The 23,755-nt window shown below is 34.3% G+C and overlaps 1 protein-coding gene across 3 annotated transcripts in view; it reads left to right on the top strand.

Moving 5' to 3' along the window:
- The window catches only part of LOC129746729 (LIM domain transcription factor LMO4), a 118,130-nt gene that overhangs the window by 26,900 nt on the left and 67,475 nt on the right, over positions 1-23,755 (top strand). For 2 of the 3 annotated variants that reach the window (XM_055740584.1, XM_055740583.1), the window contains exon 3: positions 5,447-5,621. In XM_055740584.1, the coding sequence (XP_055596559.1) occupies positions 5,447-5,621 (175 nt within the window). The remainder of the gene's footprint in view (positions 1-5,446; positions 5,622-23,755) is intronic. The other variant, XM_055740585.1, reaches the window with a different exon arrangement.

The following is a 23,755-nucleotide window of genomic DNA, read 5'->3' as shown; positions in this document are numbered from 1 at the left end:
TCTAAATACAGCAGGAAATCAACTATTTGACCAATGTTCATATGGTAAATTGTTTAAGGAGTCCTAGAGGATCTAACAGTGAGCTAAAATTTGAATAAAAGTGAATATGATTGATTCCATGAAGTTATGGAATGCGAGAAAATTTGTCATACATAATATGAAAATTTCGATAGGGGAGCTGACTTATAAAAGGGCTTGACTACATGTTCACCAGGGATAAAAGCCGCTCACCGGTAAAATAAACAAAATATGGTGGCCAAATTGTGTGTCCAATATTCGGACCGCGCTAAAATTATTTACAAAAAGTGTTGCATTTTTTTGAATACACTCCTTACATTGTTTATGTAGAAAATATGCTAAACCTTGAAAACATTGAAAAACTTTAATCTTACCTACTCTTAATGAAAACAAAAACTGAAAAACAAAATGAACAATGCAAAACATAACTGAAAAAAAATTCCGAAGGCTGGATTTACTACAAATTTTACTTATACTTTGATTTTGTTTAAAATGTGCCTTAAATACAGAAAGAGGAGCAAGGGGTCAAATGTTGCTTCCAATTAATTTTAGTAAAAATTTTGGAAAACGATTAAAATCTGAATTTCTCAATGACGGGTAAAAGTTTGATGAATCGTTTGGTATGTTTAATTCAAATCTATTGATATTGACAACAATTTTGTGGGCCTAGCTTTCCCTGTAGTATCATGTAGAAACTTTTTAAAAAGGTTTTTATATAGACTTTTAGTTCAAACTTTAACATTTCAATAAATTTTTTTATATTGTTTAACTGGAACTCTTCACTAGGTAATTTTGCATTTCATATTTTTTTCTGATTATGATTCTGTTGTTTGAAATTCAAATCTGAATAAAGATTTTTTGATCCAGAAATCTGAATATAATATTGAAATCGATTTGAGTCAGAAATCTAAATTATGATGTTGGGCAATCGGTCTCGAGCTGGTAAAATCCCATATGAGCTGTAAATTTTTAAATATTGTCACTAAATATAGAAATCAAATGATTTAGGCCCTCAGATTCATTGGGGGGTATTTGCTCAAATGATAGTTTCAAGAAAATGCGCATCAAAGTTGTCAAGGTGCTCGATTTTTTTTTTTCGTTCTAGTTATTCAAAATCATTCGAAAAAGAGTTGTAAAAATTTAATCAAATCTGAGTTTTGTACCAGATGTTTATTAAGATAAAAAAAAATGGTTGCTTAACTGAACTCAAAATCGATGATTTTAACACTAATACTTCTATGATTCTGAGAGCCTCAATTATGATCCTGATATAAGAATTTTAATACTTTTCCATGTATGTAAATTTAAATCTTAAATTGAACAAAAAAAAAATTTTATTGCAATTAAGATACGATTTTCTGTCATTTTCATTCTGGAATTGGTTTCTAAATTTACAAAGAAACTTTGGCTTAAAATGATTTTTTCAATGTTGGTATTCAGTTACTGCTTTTCGTAATATACTTTTAATCCAATTCAGAAATCCAATTTCAGTTCAAAACTTAAATCCGCTTTCAGTTCTAACAAATCTCAATTACCTACATCTAGAAACAAAACATAAAATTGATTTTGTATTTTGTATTTTTTTCGGGAAACTTATAATTGCTTTTTAATGTAGTCAATCCCTAGCAAGCTTATCTACTAATCGCTATTCAGTCCACTAATTATTGGTTTCGAAAAAAAATGTAACTAAGTTCCTAAAAGACCTGCGAATAACAAAGATCAACTTATTTTCAATTCTCCTTACTAAAAAAACTGAATCTTAAAGCGTTAATTAACCATAATCGAAATAGATCATCATCCCGTCATCTTTCCGATTCCAAACCATTTAACTATCGGTTCAAGTATATATTCTGAAATGTTCCAAAGTTGATTTCAGAAGATCAAGGATTTCATTTTTCGAATTGGTATCAAACCCAAAAAAAGTACAATTTCGATTAACCTTTTATCCCTGGATATATTCTACAACTTATGGCAATGCACGATCCAAATATCTCGGAATAGCTTTAAAAAATTTGACTGGATAAAATAGGCACATCTGTTAAACGAATAAACATTGGAGATGAAATTGGAATCAAATATAAAAAATTATATTGCTTTTCTGAGCCTCGTCTTCTGGCATTACATTAAACTAAGTTTGCCAGTTTTTTTTCACTACGCATCCGGGCTATTTTTTTTCTAAAACCTTGAAATATCCAAGCATTTGATTAAAATTGTTGATCAAAAATCCGGACAATATCCGGTCAAATTTGGTTGAAATCTAGGTAATACTCAATAAAAAGGAAGCAAAAAAAAACTTTTTTTATGTTGTCTTCAAAATTTATCTGCATATTTTAAATCGCATTTGAGACTTCAAAAAAAAAAATTAAATGATTATTTTTCAGACTTTGGTAAAAAAAATTCGTTTTAAACGCTTTTTTTTGTTGAATTTGGTAAAAAATATGAATCAATCGGGGAAAAATCCGGGCAAACGAACCGGATTGGAATTTTCCCTTATTTTGTATCGAATATCCGAGCAAACCTGGCTAAAACCGGGCAATCTGGCAACCTTACACTAAAAACTTAAACTTATTTTGGAAGATACGGGACACAGGAGGAAAATACGTGAACAACACTACGATACGTTTTCATGATAGGACAGTTCTCGCGTTGGGAGCTTTTTATCTTTTCATGTAAATAAAAACATCTATGTTATGCTTAAATTTCACTACTACGATCTGAAACTTTGGATTTCTGTGCACTAGACTGAGTCGATTTGGAGTCATTTATGCATTTCTCCTAACCTGGGGTCTAAAAAAGCTCCATTTTGGCTCAAAACTCATCCATGATTTTTTGCAGAATTTTTAGTAACGTATACATGAGTAAAAATAAACTTTTAGGTTTATAAGGGCAAATTGAATATTTTGTCTTGAAAAATCTACATGACTTTTTTTCTGCGGAACCTAGCCCACTAAAAGTTTTTGTTCCAATTTATAAATTTTTCGCTGAACAACTTCATCGAAGACCTTAGCTTCATATCTTATTAGGCAAAAAAGTTATCAGCTGTTTATCAGGGGTATGTTTTATGGTATCGAAAAACAATAAATTCAATTGATATCACTGCTGATGCCTCGCGAAGAATTGCATAAAAAGTAGTCGTGCAATACCTTGCAAGGCAACCAACAGTGATGTCAATTGAATTTATTGTTTGTCAATGCCAAAAAACCCCCTCCCCCTCATTTGAAATTTAAGGTTTGTTTGAAAATAAATTTCTTTGGGCAATATTATTCCAACAGAAATAAATAGGTTCGCATTGTAAACTGGAGTTTTTGCTGTTTTACCCTCAATTTACCTACATTTTAATAAAGTTCAGAAAAAGAATGTTTAGACTTTAACATTTTTAATCAAATGAGACTTATTTTTCGTGATTTTTCCAAGGAATTGAATGGAGTTGGGGTTATGGCTGTTTTAAGCCCCATTGCCCCTTTCAATAAACTCAGAGAATGCATGTTTTGACTTGAACAGTTTGAACCAAATAAGATATTTTGTAAGATTTTTTTCCGAGGAATCAAATGAAGGCAATCCACGCATCGGAAACTGGATTATTGGACGTTTTAGCCTCAACTTTTCAGCATTTTTAATAAAGTTCAGAAGATGCTTGTTCGGACTGGAACATTTTCGGCCAAATGTGTTTTTTTTTCTAGTGTTTTTTTAGGAATCGAATGAAGGCTATTTGAACCACCGCATGGATTGGAAAATAGAGTTATGGCTGTTTTAACCTCAATTCCCTACATTTTAAAACTATTTTAGAAAAAGCATGTTCAGACTTTAAAATTTTGAATCAAATTAGACTTATCTTGTGTGATATTTTTTGTTCGAGGAATCAAGTGATGGGTGCGGTTTCTCAAATAGCCTTAAATCAATTCAAAATGTTCACGTTTGTACTTACTTTTTCAATAATTTATTGGAAAAATGAGAATTAAGGGTAACACCAGCCATTACTTTATTTTCTGAAGCGTGTGGTAGCTCAAACAGCCTTCGTTTGCTTCTTCGGTAAAAAAAATCACACAAGAAAGGTTTTTTTTTGTAATAAAATTCAAGTCCTAATCAGTGCTTCACTGGGCTGTTTACGAAATAAAGAGGAATTAGGGGTTAAAAAGGCACTATCTTTTCGTTCATAAGCTCGTGTGGCGTCTGAAACTATGTTCAATCGATTCTCCGGACATTTTTACTAAAAGAAAATATATATTTTCATAGATTTGGTGGGATGGAGAAAAAAGGAAGATATTGCATTGCTTCGCGGTTTATACACTTTTTTTCCTATTGTGCATTGCGAGGATCTTCCAGAAAATGGGGAGTCCACAAATTTAAATTCTTGATCTAAGATCCAAATTTTCGTACGGTTTTCCAAGTCCTCGCAGCTTGGCTTTCGTGTTCCGAAGGTTCTCTTTCGAATTACTTAATTACTTCACTATCTATGCCACAAAAAACTCATTTTTACTGAACACCATTCAAAACACTTTCGAAAAATAGATGCAAAATTGATTTTCTGAGCTCTGCGATATTTTCCATAGCCAAGAAAGAAATCGAGAGAACAACAAACCGATTAAAAAATACGTCCGGTCCCTAGCAAAGCTTACTGCGATTTTCTGAAAACACTGGTGTGTGATTTGTTCGGTGAAACTGTATTTTTTCCAAGCTAAATATTTGGGCCCAGTCAGAATTGATGCAATATTCTGCTCGTGATATCAAATCATGTCTTGAGTTTAAAATTTTTAATTGTAAAAAACCCACAGCACACCAAAACACCCAAGAATAATAATTTAAGAATCCTTAGTATTGCGTAAACGTTATTTGAAAGACAAAAAAATCAAATTGGTTGTTATAAAAAACAATGTCAAATTTTATATTCTAAGTATTAGTAATAAAAGTTTGCTGGGCGTTTATGATTTAACAAGTTATAAGAGATGAATCGCCAAAGATTCTTCTCAATGATTTTAATTTTTTTCATTGGCTTGAATTTTTTCTTGTGTCTTTATTAGAGAGACTTTTAACCTTTGGTTCTGAGTCGTTTCTGAAAAAAAGGTTTTTTTTTGTATTGTATGTTTAATTTTTTGATTCTTTCAGTAAACACAACACTTTTTCTTTTTTCTACTATATCGTTCGGAGTGCGTTTCGAATTGATCAATCTATGGCTTGTTTCTGTTTTTGTAACAGTTTATACAAAATAATAAGAATATGGAAATTTTACTTTAACCTATGTATTTTTAATTGATGAAAAAATTAACTATTTATTTGATTATTTTCGTATTGTTCCCAAATTGATGTATTTGACTTATTTTAATAACCTCCCTATACTTATTTTACATATTAGAACTTTTGACAGAAAAATATAATCGATTCGACCTATTGCATCAACCAGTTCCAAAGTTCCACCACCAATTGATGTTAGATTTTCTCTTCCGCTCCGCAGGCAAAATCACCGAACGTTTCTTCCTGCACGCGCTCGACCGATACTGGCACAATTCCTGCTTGAAGTGCTCCTGCTGTGGGGCGATGCTCGCCGATATCGGTTCCAGTTGTTACACCCGCAGCGGCATGATCCTGTGCAAAGCGGACTACTCCAGGTGAGTTCGATTCATTATTTTTACAACACATACTAGTAGTGTATTACATAATTGACGGTCGCCAAATAAACCGATCAAACATCTGCTCGAAGCAAATGGAGGGGTTTCTTCGGGTTTACATGATTAATTTCTTCGGTGTTTCTTTTGTTCGATTGATTAGTTCTGATGGAAATTTTGAATAACAGCAACCTTTAACGTGCGCTCTCACTCCATTAATGGGAACAATGCTGTTGTGGTTACGCTTTTTTGGCTTTCTCGATCCCTTTCCGAACCTACAACGAGGTGTTTCATTGTGGCTGCGAAAGGATGAAACACAAGGACTTTCGTCCCCGATAACACCGGGCCAGGTAATTTTGCAAATGAAAAGATTGAAATCGACCCGAATTCCTGGCCGACGGACGGACGCATCATATCGGTAGGCTGGAAAGGGTTACCTTTTCAGAAGAAATTTACTTTGAACTTTACACTGATGCCAATATTGGTCCCCGGAAGATCACACAAATCATGATTGATCTAAACAGTAGAACTCTGGCAAACAAAATTAAAACGAAAAAGGCGACCTTCGGAGAAATATCTTGGCAGAGTTTTTTTTCTCGCAAAACGAAAGAGTGGGAGGGATGCAAGAAATGAAAAGAGTGGTTAAGGTAATCCGATAGTTTTGTGCGCCACGCAAGCACCACAGCCACCGCAAAAATTGGGATCAGCTGAAGAACTCGATCCCAAACCGCAGAACGAACCTCGATCACTTGAAGGAGGTTGTTACCTTGCCTTTCCCTATTTCGGTTGTTTTCTTTTCGTTTCCAAGCCAAAGTCCACTTCAGGGAAGTCTTAGAAATATGTTCAAATTCATACTAAAAACAAAATTCGTTCATTGCGCTCCATTGTTTCCGGGCTGCCGATTTTTGTTTTCTTTCCATTATCAGTGAAACTTAATCCTCTCTCGTTTTACGCTTTCCGGGAGCCTGATGATTGCTTTTGATTTTTATCTTGTGTTGGTTTGTTTGTTGGTAATGAAGCATTTTTTTTTTTTTGGAAATTTAGATAGGTACCAACCTGTAAAGGGTGTCCATCATAAAATTGCGTCACTTTGCAAACGCCGTAGAAAATCACTCATTGGGCCTTCTTGCTTGAAAATGTTACCAAAGAATGTTGAAAGTGTGTAGTTTACAAGGTAATTTTTATTTCTCTGTGTTTTGAAAAATGAAAAAAAAAATACTATTTTTTTCTTTGAAACGTGACGTTCGAAATCAACATGTAGTCGTACTGCAATTGTGAGTTTTGTGATTTAACGTTAAGTTTCTTTGTTGTTATTTTGTAGGTTTGAAGCATCGTAAAATTTCTGATAAATTCGAAATGGTCCGATAATAATGCTGGTTTTAACAATAACTCGATTTACTGTATAAATTACTTCTAAAGCTCTCTGGCGCTGGATTTGCATTCTTTGGTTAGTTTAAAGTTCAAAATAAAATTTAAGGCGGTCTTCTGCACCATTTCGACTTATTTATAATTCGTTCCTTTATCGAAAGGATGTCCTGAAGTGATATGAAGTCAAAAAAGTCAATTTTGTATCCAAGAACATGAATTCTTCCAAAGCACCGGAACCAAGACCCATTGAAAAATGTGCTATTTTGAAGTAGCCATCATTAAGCGACTTGAAGAGGTAAATTTTAAGACATTAATGGCGAAAACGTAGATTTCTGTATAAAAAAAGCTGCTTTTAGATGTTGCTCAAATTTTTACGGAAATAGTTGGACCTAATGTGCGATTGTACGAATATGGTATTGAACTCAAATAAAGTAGAAACATCAAAAGATTAAACAATGGTTTATAGTTTATTTTTTTAAATGAATCGGTCAACTTGGTAATTTTACAGCGTTTTTATTGTCATGCAATTTAATGTGGGACACCCTTTTTTAAAATTTGCTTTGAAAATTTCTTGGATTGCACTGTTTGATTCTCTACATATTGCGGATTAACACCAAAACATTGAGCGTTGAAAATATTGATGCTAATGGAAATCACCAAGTCATTATCTCATTACCATACTTAAACTTTAATATACAAGATTCTTATATCCAACTGGCTTTGAAAAACATTGTACAACATACTTATTTCTCTCCAAAAAGTTAATCAAACCTGATTTTCATTGTTCAGTGATGGAATTTTGACATTCTTGTTTTTTTGATTTGCAACAAATGTTTATTGAAAAAAAAAATTAGATGCATAAAATTATATCAAAGAATTTGGAGTGAGGAATCAAATTTTTTTTCACTTCGTATGATGAATTCCTTTGTGATTTTTTCTAGAAAATTTCAGTAACTTTTGAAATTTTGTTCTATTGAAATCATTTTTTAAGTCGCCGTTCTGGATTATACAGCATTATATTTCAATCGCCTTGTCACTTGTCAATTGGATTCAAACATTTATTTAAGAGGTTTTGTAAAATTCACATCACATATAGTTTTGGCAATTTTAGGTAAAACGAAATGAAGCATCGAATATTCAATTTATAACACTCAAACTATGTTGAAAAATGGTTAATTTTTTCAAATCATAAAAATCAATCAAAAATTAAAAAAAAGGAATTGATTTTTTTTATTTATTGTGAGAGGTTCAATCCGAGCATCATGAAATGAAATCTGCAGTCAATAAACACAGTTAGTTATTATTTATTGGGTAGTTAAGCAAATAAAAAAAAACTTCATTTTTTTATTTTTATTTTCATGACTGGAAAATTTTATATTACTAAAAATAACGCTTTCATACCTATTAAGTTTTGTGATTTGCTTTTAAGTTAGAGAATTATATCACATCAGCATTAACATAATCTTCTACCGGAATTTGGAATCCAAATAATAATCTTAAATTATACTATGAATTTTACTATCATAAATTTGAATTTTAGTAACTAATTTCAATTTAATTCAAATATTTTGATAAGGTCTTTGGTATCCTCATACCAAATTTCAACACGATTGAATAAAGGAATAAAAACTATTAAAACAAATATACTTTTTTTTTTTTCAAAATATAGATAAATATTTTTGATACAATCTATCAAACAGCAAAACAGAATTTTTTTCTGATTCAAAATGTTTCAAGGTTAAAAAGATTTTTTGTCACCTAGGTTTTTTTTTCTCCATTAGAGAGACTGTCAGCCTTTGACTTTCTAGGAATTTTTTTTTTCATTTTACAATTCGTTAACTATGTATGATTCTTTCAGGAAACACACCTTTTTTTTCTATTGCATTGTTCAAGAGTGCGTTCCGATTCGATTCATCTATTTTGTATGCATTTCTAGGCCCTGAATCTTGTGGACTTTCCACCAGTACGTTTTCTACTGTTAATCTCGCATCACATATGTTTGTCGCCCAGAATTTTTTTTTTAATTATATGAAATTTTTTTCAATATTTGTACAAAGAGACTTTCATATGATGGAACTACATGGCTTAGCAAAAATTTATCATCCCTTAAAGATAAAAGAAACAATCAAGCAGCTTAAATTTTCATTTTATGCAAATAAAATGCAATTCAAGACTTCCTGAATGATTTAATTGCAAAAATTTCTTCTTCTATACAAAGTTCCATGCAAAATTGAGTTAATTCAACAATAAACTTTACAATTAGACTGAGTCAAATTGGGGTCATTTTTGAATATCTCAAATCCTGGAGTCAAAAAGACATAATTTTGGTTTAAAACTCATCCATGATTGCATTTATTGTTTTTTTTAATGCAATAAGTCAAACCTCTGTTAAATAGCTTATATTTTTTTGTCTTATTAGATACAAAATTACGGTCTTCATCAAAGTTATTCAACGAGAAAATTTCTTGAAAGAATTGATAAATTGGCACAAAATCCATAAACTCTCGGCTCGGTTCAATAGAGGAAACAAAAATGATGTTGATTTTTCAGTACAAAATATTCAATTTTCCCATACAAACCTTATAGTTCAAATTTACTCATGTAAACGATACTTAAAAATTCTGCAAAAAATCATGAATGAGTTGTAAACTGAACATTTTAGACCCCAGGATGTAAGAAATACAAATTTGTCCCAAACCGACTCTACTTAATCATCTTAAAATTTACACTGATGCTGGGTTCCCCAAAAGTCATAAGAAATATTCTGGAGCATAAAGCAAATTTTTGCAGCAATCTAGGCTCGAGTATATGCAAGTTAAAAATAACTGATTACAGAAAATCCTCAAGTTGCTGTTTGTGGCAATTTTCTTCATATTTTTGAATTTTTTTTCCTTTGTCAAAGTTTAGAAATAAAATTTCAAAAATCTAAAAAAAATTGTTTATTATTTTTACATTTATAAACCTTTGGCTCTGAGGGTCTAAAATGTAAAAAAGACTATGCCTAGAGAATAAATTTCCTTTCAAGTTTTTGATAAGAATTATTTCCATATTAAACATATCTATTCTTTGAACTAATTTTGTAAAATTGTATAAAAGCTTAGGACTTGACCCTAGCTTTCCTTTTTTTATATCTTCTGACCCGAATTAAATCATGATTTTAATAAAATTGCGATGATATTTTTATTTTTTTTTTCGGTCTAGGGATTCAATCAAACAACTTAGCTTTTGAACTGCTCAGCGCATTAAATTAAATTATTTGGTTGAATCCCTAGATCGGAAAATAGCCAAAGTTACTTCGAAACATGAATCACAATCAAGAAAGTTTTTTTTGTATCAATAAGTGCATCTTGTGTGATAGTCTTAACCCTTATTGATCCCAGATTTTGTTACCCGTTAGAGTTCTTGAAGTGTCAATTTGTCACGTCTGACTAAAACCGCTATATCTTTTCTGTATCTCGATCGATTTGTGTAAAATTTATAAGTTGGAAAACTTCGTCATGTTAAATATTTTTGCAAAGTATCGCAGAGCTAGTATAATACCCCACTAGAACTGATTTGAAATAACCTTCCCGGTGAATAAAGTTGTGAAAACCTGAGATACTAAATATCTACCAAAAGTTCAAAAAACATCTTCCTTTAAAAATATGTCAAAAAAATCTGCGTTTCTTATTTTTTAGAATCTAAGAACGCAAAAATGTGTCTAATTACTTACCCAAGTAACACCGTTAGTTTTATTAGACTCTCAAGGACGTTATAAAACCAAAACTTTATCTAGTAGCCCGCTATAACATTTTAAATGTGACTTGGATAATCTTTTCAATCCATTTCTTTAAATTAATCTCCTGTGACTGAACAATTTTGACGATTTGTTGATTGAAAAGTACGGTTTTTTTAATTTTTTTTCTGGTCATAAACTTGAAGATATCCAAGAAAAAAAAAGTAAACTTATGCGAAACAAATAGCTTCGAAGCTAGGTAGCCGAAAAAATTCTGTGTTTTATTCAGTTCTGATTTTCTGTGATTTTTTCCCAAAAATCTGTAATGGTTTTCTGTGATGCTGTTTCCTTTCATTTTATTGAAAATTCATGATAAATTGGGTCTTTTTTACTTTTAATTTGAAAAAATCAATAAACGTTACCAATCTTAAAATACTTTTCTATTTCATAGTAAGAAATCTATATTTTAAGTTGGACAAAAAATCATAATTTTGGAAATCAATTCAAATTTTTTAAATTCTGGGAAATCTGTGAATATATCAAAATTCTGTGTTCTGTGACACAGATTCTGTTATGAAAATATGCTCAAAATTCTATGAAATTACAGAGTTTTCTGTGATTTCGGCAACCTTGCTTCTAACTTAAGAATTTCTTTCTTTTCAGCATGTGGTGACTGCTCTATGGTCTTTTTTCCGAAGTATGTTTTTCCGCATTTTTTTCTTAGACTTTGAGTAACGAAAAAATTAGTTGTTGTAACTGAATATTGTTTGAAAAACACATTTGAGTAAAACAACGAGTGTATTAAACTAAATTTAGAAAAAATCGGTTGAGAAATCAATAGCGATAATTGAGAAGTACCAAATTGACACTCAATATCCCATACGGGAGTATTTTTGTCAAGACCTTCAGCTTCCATTGAAATTGAAGATTACTCGAATTCAGTGTAGGAAAATTACTCGAACTCATTCATTCAAACGGCACCATTTTTGATCACGTTCATCGATTTTGACGATTTTTACATTTTTGGCTCAAATCTCAAGATTTTTCAATGAAAATTGTCAGGGATACAGCCAATTTAGTGAAGCAATTAAAAATTTCCTATTTTTACGGGAATAGCTGTATCTTTGTTCCCAGTCATTGTAAAGACTTCAAATTTTGTAGAGCGTTGGATAGCTGAACTAAATTGTGTGATAATTTCATGAAAAAATATCAACCGAGAGAGAAATGGCAGTTTGTCAAAGTTGGAAGTGGATGAGCAGCTTTACGCGATTTCGTTCTTTTTTTTTTTGAACGCAACTGTATGTTCAAATGTTAAAAGGTCTTAAATAAATATCATCATCATGTATGTTCAAAATAATTAGATTTTTGTTAAATAAATTATATCTCCTCGATTCCATCATTGATTCCCCACGTTGGTAGTCACTAAGCTTAATTACTCTCGTTTTGAGAATATTTTTTTTTTTTAAATTTAATCGGACAGTTTCGAATCAATTTAACAAAAATACAAACTTTTTATTTCTGTAAAAAAACCATTAAAAAATCAATTCAATCAGATATCATAGAATAGCACCAAAAACTTAGAATAACATCTGTTGAACAAGTAATTAATAATAGTTTAAACTATCACCACTTTGAAAACCTGAAGTGTACTTAACAATAAATTTTACTTTTAATTACACCTAACGATGAGCTGTTGACGACTAGGTGGTAAGTGTCAATCAACACACACTCGACACGACTCGACTAGACTTGAACGGCCAATAAACGGTGGGTTGACATGAATCGGGAGGTGGCGCCCGCCGCCATTGAGTATTAGCTCCGACTGACCCCCAGTCATGTTGACACAAACCCTTCGCTAAATGCCGATTCACGTGTTTCGTTGAGCTGTTCGTGTTCGTGTGTCACCTATAGTTATATTTTTGTTTTTGTTGTTGCAGTTTAACGCAACCCCCACTTCCACCTTATTGTAAAATTTCCCCGGAGGGCACCTCCCTGAATGAGTGTGTTTATACGCTCCTGGTTCAAATGACGAAAACGGTTCAATTGCTAGCTAGACAACCCGTCCGTCAGCTTATGACGTAGCACATTTTCCCAAGACGCATCACACGTGGTGCTGGAGTAGGAACCCCACCCACACCTCAATACACTTTTTGCACGAGATTCTACTCGTCGTGGCTTGAACAGAAGAAGGCACCACGTGCTCCCGACAACGTCAACGAAACTTCCGCCGTTTTCGTTCCCGAGTAGCATGATGATATCACTAATGGTCGGAATCTACCAGTTCCCTGGTTTCTGTGCGCGATTCCCGGGGCCACCCAGCTACCCACTATCTAGCAGCTATTCATACCAACTCTGCTGCCGGATGATGGCGGTGACTGGCGAAAACGGCCTGCCATTTCGTAATTAGCTCGATGCAGCAATAAACTTGAAACCTCGAGTGTGCCGGCGTAGGACCAAGGAAGGAGCAGCGTCTTCCCCCGGAACTTTTGAAGCCTGGCTGCCGGCGATGCCTCTGGAGAGCGACCAACAGCAGAGGCAGCAGAGTTGTCCTCCATCCTGAGGTTAGGCAACCGCCTCCTGCGAAGGGAAGAATCTCTGATTTCTCGTGCCCCAGCAAGACAAGCCGAACAAAGCAAGATTCCATTTTCTTAGTTGGTTCTTCTCGGGGCTCCTCGTTAGTGTAAGTGCGCCTTTTTGTTTTGTTGTAACGAATAATACGATAAAGAGTGCACGGGAGGGTGTGTGGGAAAAAGAGGGAAAAACGACGGCAAGGACAAGCCCAAACACAGGCACTACTGGCAGCCAGCCGGGCCAGATCTAAATGTTCTTCTGTTAATTTATTTAATTGCTTCACTTCCACCCTCTCCCTCCTATGTTTCTCTGTGCTTCTGACTCTCTATCTCGACTTGGTTCAGCTGTTCGACACAATCGCACACATCTCCGGGGTTGTTTTGTACACACTCAAAAAGAGCGAGAGAGAAGTGGGAAGAAGAAAAAGCTCGAAGAGGCCGAACCCATCAGCTGCTGCCAGCATGTCCCGGAATGACAAGAACCGATCCAACCGGAGAGGATCAGAGACGAAACGCGAAAGGACCACACCGGAGAAGGACGAGGAGGAAAATCTCATCCCATTCCCGGGGTGTCCCAGCGTCATATTTAGGAAGAGGCGTCGTTGTTGGCATCAGCATCAGAGTATCAGGATACGGATCCGAATACGGCTTTTGATGAACAGTACCCCGAATGGCTAGGAGGCACTTGCTTCGGAACGAAACGGGATCACGACGACGACGACCAGAGACGGAAACAAGTCGTCCTCCATCATGAGACATGCCAATCATTCAAATGGATGCTTTCACATATTGTGCTCAATGAATGTAATGTGCAGCAGCGCACCCCTCACGGGCACGTTTCGTCGTCGTCGTTTGGTGTAGCTAGGGTCCTTTTCCGAAAATCCTGCCCAGATGAACGAGGTATTATCGCCTCCGACGTTGGCCGCTACAAGAAATTAAACTGATTGAACTTGCTTCCTCCTCCGTCTCCGGCTCTACTTTGGACAAAGAGGGATCTCATTCAGTTCAGGCCTCCAAGGGCGGAGGGATTCGACAAAAAAAAGAAAAATGTCAATTACTCATTGGGATCAAACAATGTGAAAGCGTGTACCTCCTATAAGTAGTAATTGCAGCTACAGGACATAATTTTTTAATCTAAAACACGATAGTTTGCTGCCGGCTATAATTTTGATATCACCCTCTTTAGAAACTTAAAAAAATGCCATTTATGAGTCGCTAAACATCATATTACACGCCTTTTGATTACATTTGAACGATCTCCAGGAAACGTTACTTTTAAGGATTGGCCTAAAATAATTGTTAACTGTGTTGTAATCTTCAACGACTTATTTAAAACTTTCGGATGAACAAAGAAGTTCAAATGAACTTTCTTTAGCACTTTTTTGTTTTTATTTGGCAAAGAAACAACTTCAATTCAAGTTTTTGTTTTAATGCATTATTGGGGGTTTTGAACTAAGTCCGTTGATTTCGCTGGTTGCTTTAAATTTACTTTATGGTCAGCTTAAGGGGCTGTATTTAAAAAGTATATAATAGTTATCAGGTTAATTGGTTTTCTTTTCTGTTCTTATGCTTTTATGCTTCAGTATTTTGGAGGTTGGTAAAAAGTTTGGCTTCATATAACCGAAATGGGATAGGCTTAATTGCCGCACGTGTGGCTAACATGAACGCGATTACAAAATGTATGTTAGGCTGGAACAAATATCAATTTCTGCTTTTGTCAGCCCACCCCCCCCCCCCATCCCCCCCTTCGAAATTTGCAAAAACCCGAAGGGGGAAATAAATAAAGTTTGAAGTAATTTATGTAAATTCCCATAAAAAGAATCCAATATCTGAAAGATTACAAGACTAAAAAACAAAATAAAGAAGATGGAAGGTATTTCACCTTTTGTTTTCTTAATATCATTGAATTATTCGTTCGAAAATTACTTGACAGCAATATAGTATGCAATTTTGTTGCACACAAGCTTCCAGTTTATTTGTTTTTCGCATTATTTTTTATTGTCACCCCCCCCCGCGATGTTCCAACTCCGAGTGACAAAAGAAGGGTTTGAAATTTGTTCCGGCCTTATTGAAACATGTTAAACATTGAAACGCAAAGTTAAAAAGAAAAACTTGCACATAAAATTCAAAGCCGATTCTAGGGTTGACCAAATTTCAGAATAACACGATGAGCTATCCCGAGCAGACTTTGATGCCCAGCTCGATTGCAAACAGTAGCCAAAATGAGTTATCGATGCCAAAATGATAGTATAATTATTTGTTTTGTTTTTCTCGATGCCGTGCGATTGGGAGGGGTTCAAAAGGGGTTTTCATCCCTTCTCCTCTTAGAGATTTTTCCAAGTTAAATTTACACCGTAGTAACGGGAAATAATTGGATATTAAAAGAGGCAAAAAAATAAGAGTTATCAAGCAGGTCAGAAATTTGCCTCGAAATTTAGTTTTAAATCGCCCCAAGTTTGGTACATTTTGATTTTAGACACTATATGAAGTTCCCAAATTGAAACTGATTTTAAATAGTAAATTTCGATTTCCAATTCAAGCAACCTCTTCTGGTATTGAGACTCTTAACTTGACATACCAAAACCCTACCTCGTCTTAAGAATGGGTATTTATAACGAATTGTAATTAAATAAGTTCAGAGTTTTGAAACATACATTTTAACTTCGAAGTTAATTCATCGGATACTAATTTAATACATCAACAGTCAGATAACAGGATTTACCACTCACGGTGGTCAACAGAATTAGAAAAAAAAATCTGAATCCTTATATTCTTTATTTTTCTACTTAAAATCTTGTTTAAAAAAAATCTTTTATCGTTTATCGTACAAATGTTATAGTGGAACGAAAAATTCCTCGCGAAACCAATTTTAGTCTCAATATTATTTGTGTTTTTTGTTCTTCTTAATGCATTTCATCACATTTTAAAAGGTTTTGATAAATTACACAGTTGACACAATTTATACATTCTTTCGAGGAACAAAAAACGTTCAACGCAATTTTTAGAAATTTAGGTATCCTGAAACTTAATATGCATTTATTCTATCAGCTTTTGTTTGTGATATAACTTTTGAAAATAGGTAACTTAAGAAATATTGGACTTTTTTGAGAAAAGTTTATAACAAAAACATATATAAGGTTGAAATCAATTATCAACTTTCCTCAAGACCCCAAGAGATTTGAAGTTCTGTGAAAAAAGTTATAGAAGTTTTCTATTTGTTCAATTTTCTTTATTCAACTAATCTTAATAGAAGTTTTAAACTTTATTGAGTTTTAGATATTTTTTCATCGAATTTGCAGTAATGCAGTAATGTAATAATATTTTCCACATTTTTAAAATCTGCTGAATTCTACTGTTTTGATCGTTTAAATATTATTGAATTAATTTAATCAATCAATAAAATAATTGATTGAAGTATAGTGACCAAAATCAGAACAAGATTTTCACTTAAATATAGGTAAATTAGTTAATCAGCTATCGATGGTTGATTTCACTTAAAACTGATACATTTTTATACTTGAAATCTCCATATCAATGAAACAACAGGTGATAAACTAAATTTGACGAAAAATTTGAGTTAAGGACGCTGGAATCTACCAAATCAATAACTAAAACATAGGCATCCACGTGCTGTTCTCCTGCTTTATAAATTATCCTTCTATTGCATGAACTATAAATCCGTTAACAAATAACAATTTTGTGAACAGAAATAACTCTATGAACCTCAAACTTAACAATTTATGCCAAAAATCATCATTGATTTTTTAATGGTTTTAATTGTTTAAAAAGTGAAATATTAGTTGTTATACAATTTTTTTAAGTTTCCAAATAAACCATTTAAACTGTAAAAATTATAATTAGTTTAACTTTGTTTTTCAATTATTAGGCCCGAATGTCCCTGGTGGTGAAAAAGGTCTCCAATAAATTTTAATTAGATTTTTTTTTTAATTCTGAATGTTTGTGTGCCGAAAATATGAGCCTTTAAAGTTTGTGTGCATGTGTAAAGTTTTATAATTTTTTTTATTTCATTCTATTCAAGTCTGAAATTGAACACGAAATGAAATTTAAACTTAACGGATCGCGTTACTGGATCATAAATCTAGAAAAATTTATGTGAAAAATTATGATTGGATGTTTTACACGGTCAAAGCATGTGTGTATCAGAATGGGGGTATCCAAACAGACGGGAAAATTGTGCCTAATTGTGGGGTTCGGCATTAAATTCGATAACTTTATAACGATATTTGGTTCCTATGCTTTGCATAGCTCACAAAAAATAATACCAAAAGAATCTAAAATAATACCATATGTAATTTTGTTGATTGCCTTTAAAATCAAAACATAAAAATGATGTTTGTTGTTCATGAAACAATTTGTGAACAGTTCAGTAAATATGTAAGTATTTTGTTGAATTTGACCAAAGTAACATTTTCAAATTCAAAATTTTGATGCATTTTTAAGCATCTGTTTTTTTTCTGTGCGACCCCACTTCAACTGGATCTTATCAAGTTTCACAGAAAATTATTTGAAGATTAAAAGTAAACTCAGATCTCATCTCAATTGAGTTAAAACTATTTATCGGTAACAACAAAAAAGGACGCGCTTGAAATGAACATTACTCCCAACAAATTTTAAATTGTTGGAAGATGTTTATAAGAACTTATGTGAATGAAAAACCAGAATTTCATGAAAAAAACTAGTTCAATTTTAAGTTGTTTTTGCTAGCATAGTGTATCGACTATATATGTCACTCTAATTATCCTCATATTTTTAGTACTTACAAATTTTAAACGACTTATACAAAGAACTAAATTCGAATGTTATTAGCATGCAAAAGTTGCTGTAAAAAAGATTTGTCTGAAACCCTAACCACTTTCAAATTAATTGTAAATAAACAACTACCTACAATGTTTTGGTACGAATATTTGATATCAGAAATTAGTTTGGTATCATAACTTCAGTAAAGATATCATCATTTCAATGATTTCCTTAGTGTGGGCTAGAAAAAACTCTCGCTTAAAAAGGATTTCGACTTTCGCTCATAAAGCTTTTTGGTATATAAAAATCACGGGACCTTACGAGTTCTCTCACTTAAAGATGTTTCTCGCTCATCCAGTTTTTCCTTATCCAGATCGACTGTGTAAGTTAAGGTTGCCAGAATATTTTCTGCACGTATCCGGGCCGCACAAATCCAGGCTATTCCATCTTAAAACCTCTCAAAACCAGGCGTTTGATTTGTAATTGTAATCGAAAATCCGAGCGATATCCTGGCCAATTTGGTCAAAACCCCGGAATTACTCAACAAAAATAAAAAAAAATTCAAATAATTTTTGTTCATCTAAATTTATCACCAGATTTTAAATCGTGTTTAAGGCTTCCAAAAAACCTTCATGATTATTTTAATAAAACTCGGTTTAAATCGTTTTGGGCTCATAAATATAGTATTTTTCAAACAATCTTTCTTTTGTTTGATTTGCCAGATAAAGTGAATAAATCCAGGCAAAATCCAAGCTTTTTCAATGAATTCTACGCAACCAGGCCGGGCCGAACTTTTCCCAAATTTTGTATCAAATATCCGGGCAAACCCGGACAAAATCGGGCACTCTGGCAAGCTTAGTATAAATAGTTTAAGTTTCTTTCAATCTCATCAATGGTACAAAATCCTAACCTCCACATGAAGCCAAATGTTATCTTCTTTTTACTACCTTTATAACCGTTGTTGTAGTAGAAACATTGCGTTGCAAGGCTTAGTGGTAGTGAGAGAAAAAAAAACAGACAAAGACGGGAATTTAGACCATCTGAAACGCAACTAAAATAACTCTCAGGAGAGGAGCGGAGCTCTGTTCATTGCAGAGCGAAGAGACTGTATACCTAAAGTGTTTCCTTTTGTTCCTCTCATTATTTGATACTAAAATAATGTAAATGCGTTTGTTGTAGAAAATTTTCGCATAATATACATTTCTCTGTACGACACTTTTTGTACAACACTGTGTTTAGGTTGAACTCAGTCCAAACCTTGACTTGTTCAGATCGCCGAACAAAACAGCTCAGGCTGTCAAATTCGCCTGAATGTTCGAAACGGTTTTCCCCTGTGACTTGCAGGAACTTTTGAAATTTTCCTGTGAGCTCTTGTAGCACAGAAACTTAACGTATTTGTATCGTATTTCAAGAGAGATAAAGCGTCCTGAGATACGGGCGAGTTTCCTTTCGAACTTCGTTTAAGTTGAGCAGTTTCCCCGTGACACGGAGATTCATGGTCCCGAGCGAATTAAAGGCAATCTTAGTGTGCAATTCAACTTGCGTTTGAAGTTAAAACTAAATCGTCGCGAGTTCTAAATAAAGTTCCGAAAAATTGTTCCGGTTCCAAAACAACCGTTTTGACGCAAAATTCCTCTTCCTTTTGAGTAGTGTTTTAAAGGGATTTAAAGGGTAATGTTACATTAAGTAATATCAGACTGATAAGGTTGTTACAAGTTTTGAATTCTTCTTTTGTCATTTGGAGATGGATCATCACCAGGGAGAAGGGATTATTAAAAATAACCCGAATTTTTAATAAATTAGTAAAAATTAGACAAAAGCTTGCATACAACAATCTTGCACACAATCTTCATTACATCAAGTAAGAAAAATCGAGTTATTTTAGATCAAAAATTTAAAAATATTCGGAATACAAAAGATGCTACAATTCCCATCTTTAACCGTTTGTCTTTTGCTATATAAACTGTTTGAATTTTCGAAGAATGTAACAAGTTTGTATTATAAACTAGCTGACCCGGTAAACTTCGTTTTATCTTCTTAAGTATAAATCGTAATAAATGTTTAATTTCATCTACTCGTCCTTAACTGCATCGTGCTCGCGAAAAGATTCTTATGGAAATCGTAACAAATAAAGTTGAATTTGTATTGGGACCACCTTCCATAAAAAGTGAGATCCTTGAAACTATTATACAAACCATCTCTGACCCAAAAAACCCTCGGATACCAAATTTCACTTCATTCCGACCGACAATTCATACGTGATGTTGTTACAAAAAAACGCCTCCATTTTTATATTATAAATACATTAAACTTGATTTATTTCCCCCTTCAGAATTTTCGAAAATATCGAAAGGGGGTGGGGTTGACATTAGAAGAATTTGATATTTGTTTTAGTCTAATTAATCTTGCTGCCAGTGTCTAAGATTCTAAGTATGAATATGTTGTTCAGAAAGGTCAGCAGCGATAGCGATTGCTAATTTTGGTACTCTTAAGCTTCAAAAGATTTGATACCAATGACTCTTTTGAAAGAACATATTGAAGAATGCAACTTAACTGCAACGATGGTAGCAATCGCTAGCACAACTGACATTCCTAGGACGTATCCCCCTATCAGTATGGTTAGTTTAGGGTGGCTCATTATGTCTAAGCACGATTTTGATAAAACCCCACTTATTTTAGATGACGTTTAAAAAGCTGTTTTCTGCTGTATGTTATTGTTTACAGTTGAACTTATAACTCTGTATATCGTAAGCTGAAGTTTTTAAAATTTTCTTGAAAGTAAGAAGCATTTTCCCTGAAAAGCGCAAAAATATCGTGATAAATGGTGTACTTTTCCAATATTTCGCTGAGTCAGTTGGCAAAAATGAAAGAAGCACGCCTTGGAGCGGTTCCAAAGTTGGATTCGGATGTATAGAGAATAAAGCAGCATCGTGAAAAAAAAACTCTGGGCGGAATCCGGGTCCAGTGGACAAAAATTTGGACCGAAAAGTCATGCGTGCTTAAGCAAGTAGTAAGACTTACAGAGAATACAAAACGCTTCCGGATGATCAGTATAACACTGTTCAAGATGGTTAAACTGTTGACGAGACGGAGACACATGAAGTCAAGCCATTTGTATATATGGCATGCATGCTTCCGATCCGTTCGTGAACACTGACACAATGAATATAGCTGCCTGAACCGTTTTCTGCAAGCATGATCATTCAGTGCTGTTTTAACCTGATTTTCCATCAGCTCGCTACTCAAAGGAATCGATGGCTTGGTACCAACCCAACAAAGACGAAACCGATTACAAATTTTTAGACCCTTACCAAATCGTATTTGAGAAAACATGTGAAACAGGGGGATAATATCGAAAACATTGCAAAAGACTGAAAATCAGTTTGTGCTCAGACGGTGGCAACGCTATTCAAACCGTATGGAGCACATCTCTCAGATTTCCCCTCAGATTTCCCCTTTTTTGACAGATTTAAGCTTTTTTCTTCAGATTTGAGCTTTCATCTCCTATGCTCCCAAGGCAAAAAAAGCTTAAATCTGAGGAAAAAAAGCTTAAAAACGAGATTCACGACCACTTATTTAAAATATGTTGGTCACACGATACATAGACAAAACGTGTAACGTTGCAGCCGTCTGTTTGTGCTATCTTTGACCATCTTCGATCAAAATTCGATCACTGGCTTTCGATCGACTGGAATCAAATTTTTTATTGAATCACTGTAAAAGCAGACTTACATTGAAAATAGAAGTGAAAAAAATTAATTTACTTCTAAGTTTTGCTTATACTATACACATAACACACGACGTATTACAGGACACGACACATAACGTTCTTACTTAACGGAAAAAGGATATAAACGTGTCGTGTGTCGTGTCCTGTAATACGTCGTGTGTTATGTGTATAGTTAAAGTTCTTACGTAAGCACAAATCATATAAAAATGAGTTTGCTTATACTGCTTATTTTAAATCATCATTCGGCATTCTTTAGTTCAGCAGTCTAGCCAGAGTCAACCGGGATAAGGTCGATAAATAAGTCTCCACATTGGCGATCCTGTCAGTGTTCCAATTGCGGATTTGTAACACTTCTGCCATATTTAAAATCTGTCATATGGTCAGATTTACGGATTTGACGGATTGAAAACTTACGGACAGAAAATATATTTACCAAGAATAGGAAGAAGATTTCCATATACTGAGGCTATTGGAAAAAGTCCGGTAAGACGGACACCATATGGACTCTATTGTTCAAATTTTAAATAAATCTAGTTGATATGACGCTCTACTGTATTGGTTTATTTCATGGACCGTCAAAAGTAAACATTCATTAAAAAGAGGTGACGCACTTTTAAAGCGATTGTAATACTTTTATTTTCCTCCTATCACCATCGTCTACACCACCACCACTCACACATTCACCGCGCAAATACTTGCTCGATTTCCCGTTAAAGAGCATAAAAACCGGGGGTAACAAGCTGTATAATCTGTTTAATACCGACGTGGAGCGAACCATCCCATTAAGCCGGCACCCACCCTCGCACAGACACACATTCACGTACACACGGAAGCAACCTTTCGCTTCACAATGCTCCTGAAGATAGGCCAGAAACAAGGGCAATTCCATTAGTCACTTTCCTTTCGGTTTTCACGTTCGCGTTTTCCACGGAAAGCGAAACAAACGAACGTATGGGTAAAGATGCACAATGGCGCAGGCACATTCACTCACACTCACATGGACTCGGGATGAAGCGAAGTAATTGAATCATAATACTATTAATTTAATTAGGGAAATGACAATTAGAGAGGGAGAACACACTTCTTTAGGTACCAGGGCAACATGCGTTCATTCATTCGTGAGAGTAATGGTAACTTATGGGAAAAGGGTGGAGTGAGGAGGACCATGCATAGGCACTTATAGAAATTCCATTCCGTAATCAGCAAAGTTGTTGCATATATGCTGGGGAGGGAAGAGATGAAGTAACAACAGCTCAGCACTATTAAATGTAGCTATGGAATGGTTTTGATATGGTAGAAAGCAGCAGAAATCAGCTGAATGGAATGCACCCAACATCCTCTCGATGTGGTATGAGTCAAAGCGAGAGACACAGATGAGGACTCACGTTTGGCACACGCCGCCGTCGCATATCTTTTGCCCGGGAGTTGCTCTCGTTCTTGTTTGCCGGCAGCCGGTTGAAGTGGGAGTAAATTGAAGTGCATCATTATAATGGCTTGTGAGTCCTTGTTGGCCCGGGAGTCTGATTGTGATTGCATTTCGTCTTCGTCCTGCCCGCTGATGTAGCAATAATCTCATTTCCGACTCGGCCGAAGACACGTGTTGCTGATTGGCGATTGACAGTGACAAATGTGTCAATTATATCGATGAGTATTCGAGGACCAGTAAAATTAGCTTTGAACCAAAAGCTGGTAGGCCGGCTTAGGCAAAACACAATTATTCGATGAATTTTTGAGAAGCACCCACGTGAAGGCACGTTTCATTTTTGAGTTTCCTGCTCCCCAGGGAGATTCGCGTTTGAGGCTCTCTCTAGAAAATTGCTAGTTCCAGCACGTCTTCGTCAAATTCCACTTCAGCACTTCGATTCGAACGCAAAACTCTAGCCGCCCAATCAAGAAAAACGGGCAAGATCACCAAAATTGAAAGCCAAAAGATAACAGGCAAGCCGGAGCAAAGAATGGTCAGAACGAATGCGAAAAAAATCGTTTGACCACGCGA

The sequence above is a fragment of the Uranotaenia lowii genome, chromosome 2 (genome assembly GCF_029784155.1).
Source record: "Uranotaenia lowii strain MFRU-FL chromosome 2, ASM2978415v1, whole genome shotgun sequence".
Lineage (NCBI taxonomy): Eukaryota > Metazoa > Arthropoda > Insecta > Diptera > Culicidae > Uranotaenia > Uranotaenia lowii.
Note: the sequence above shows the minus strand (reverse complement) of the source record. Positions and strands in the feature narration are given on the sequence as shown.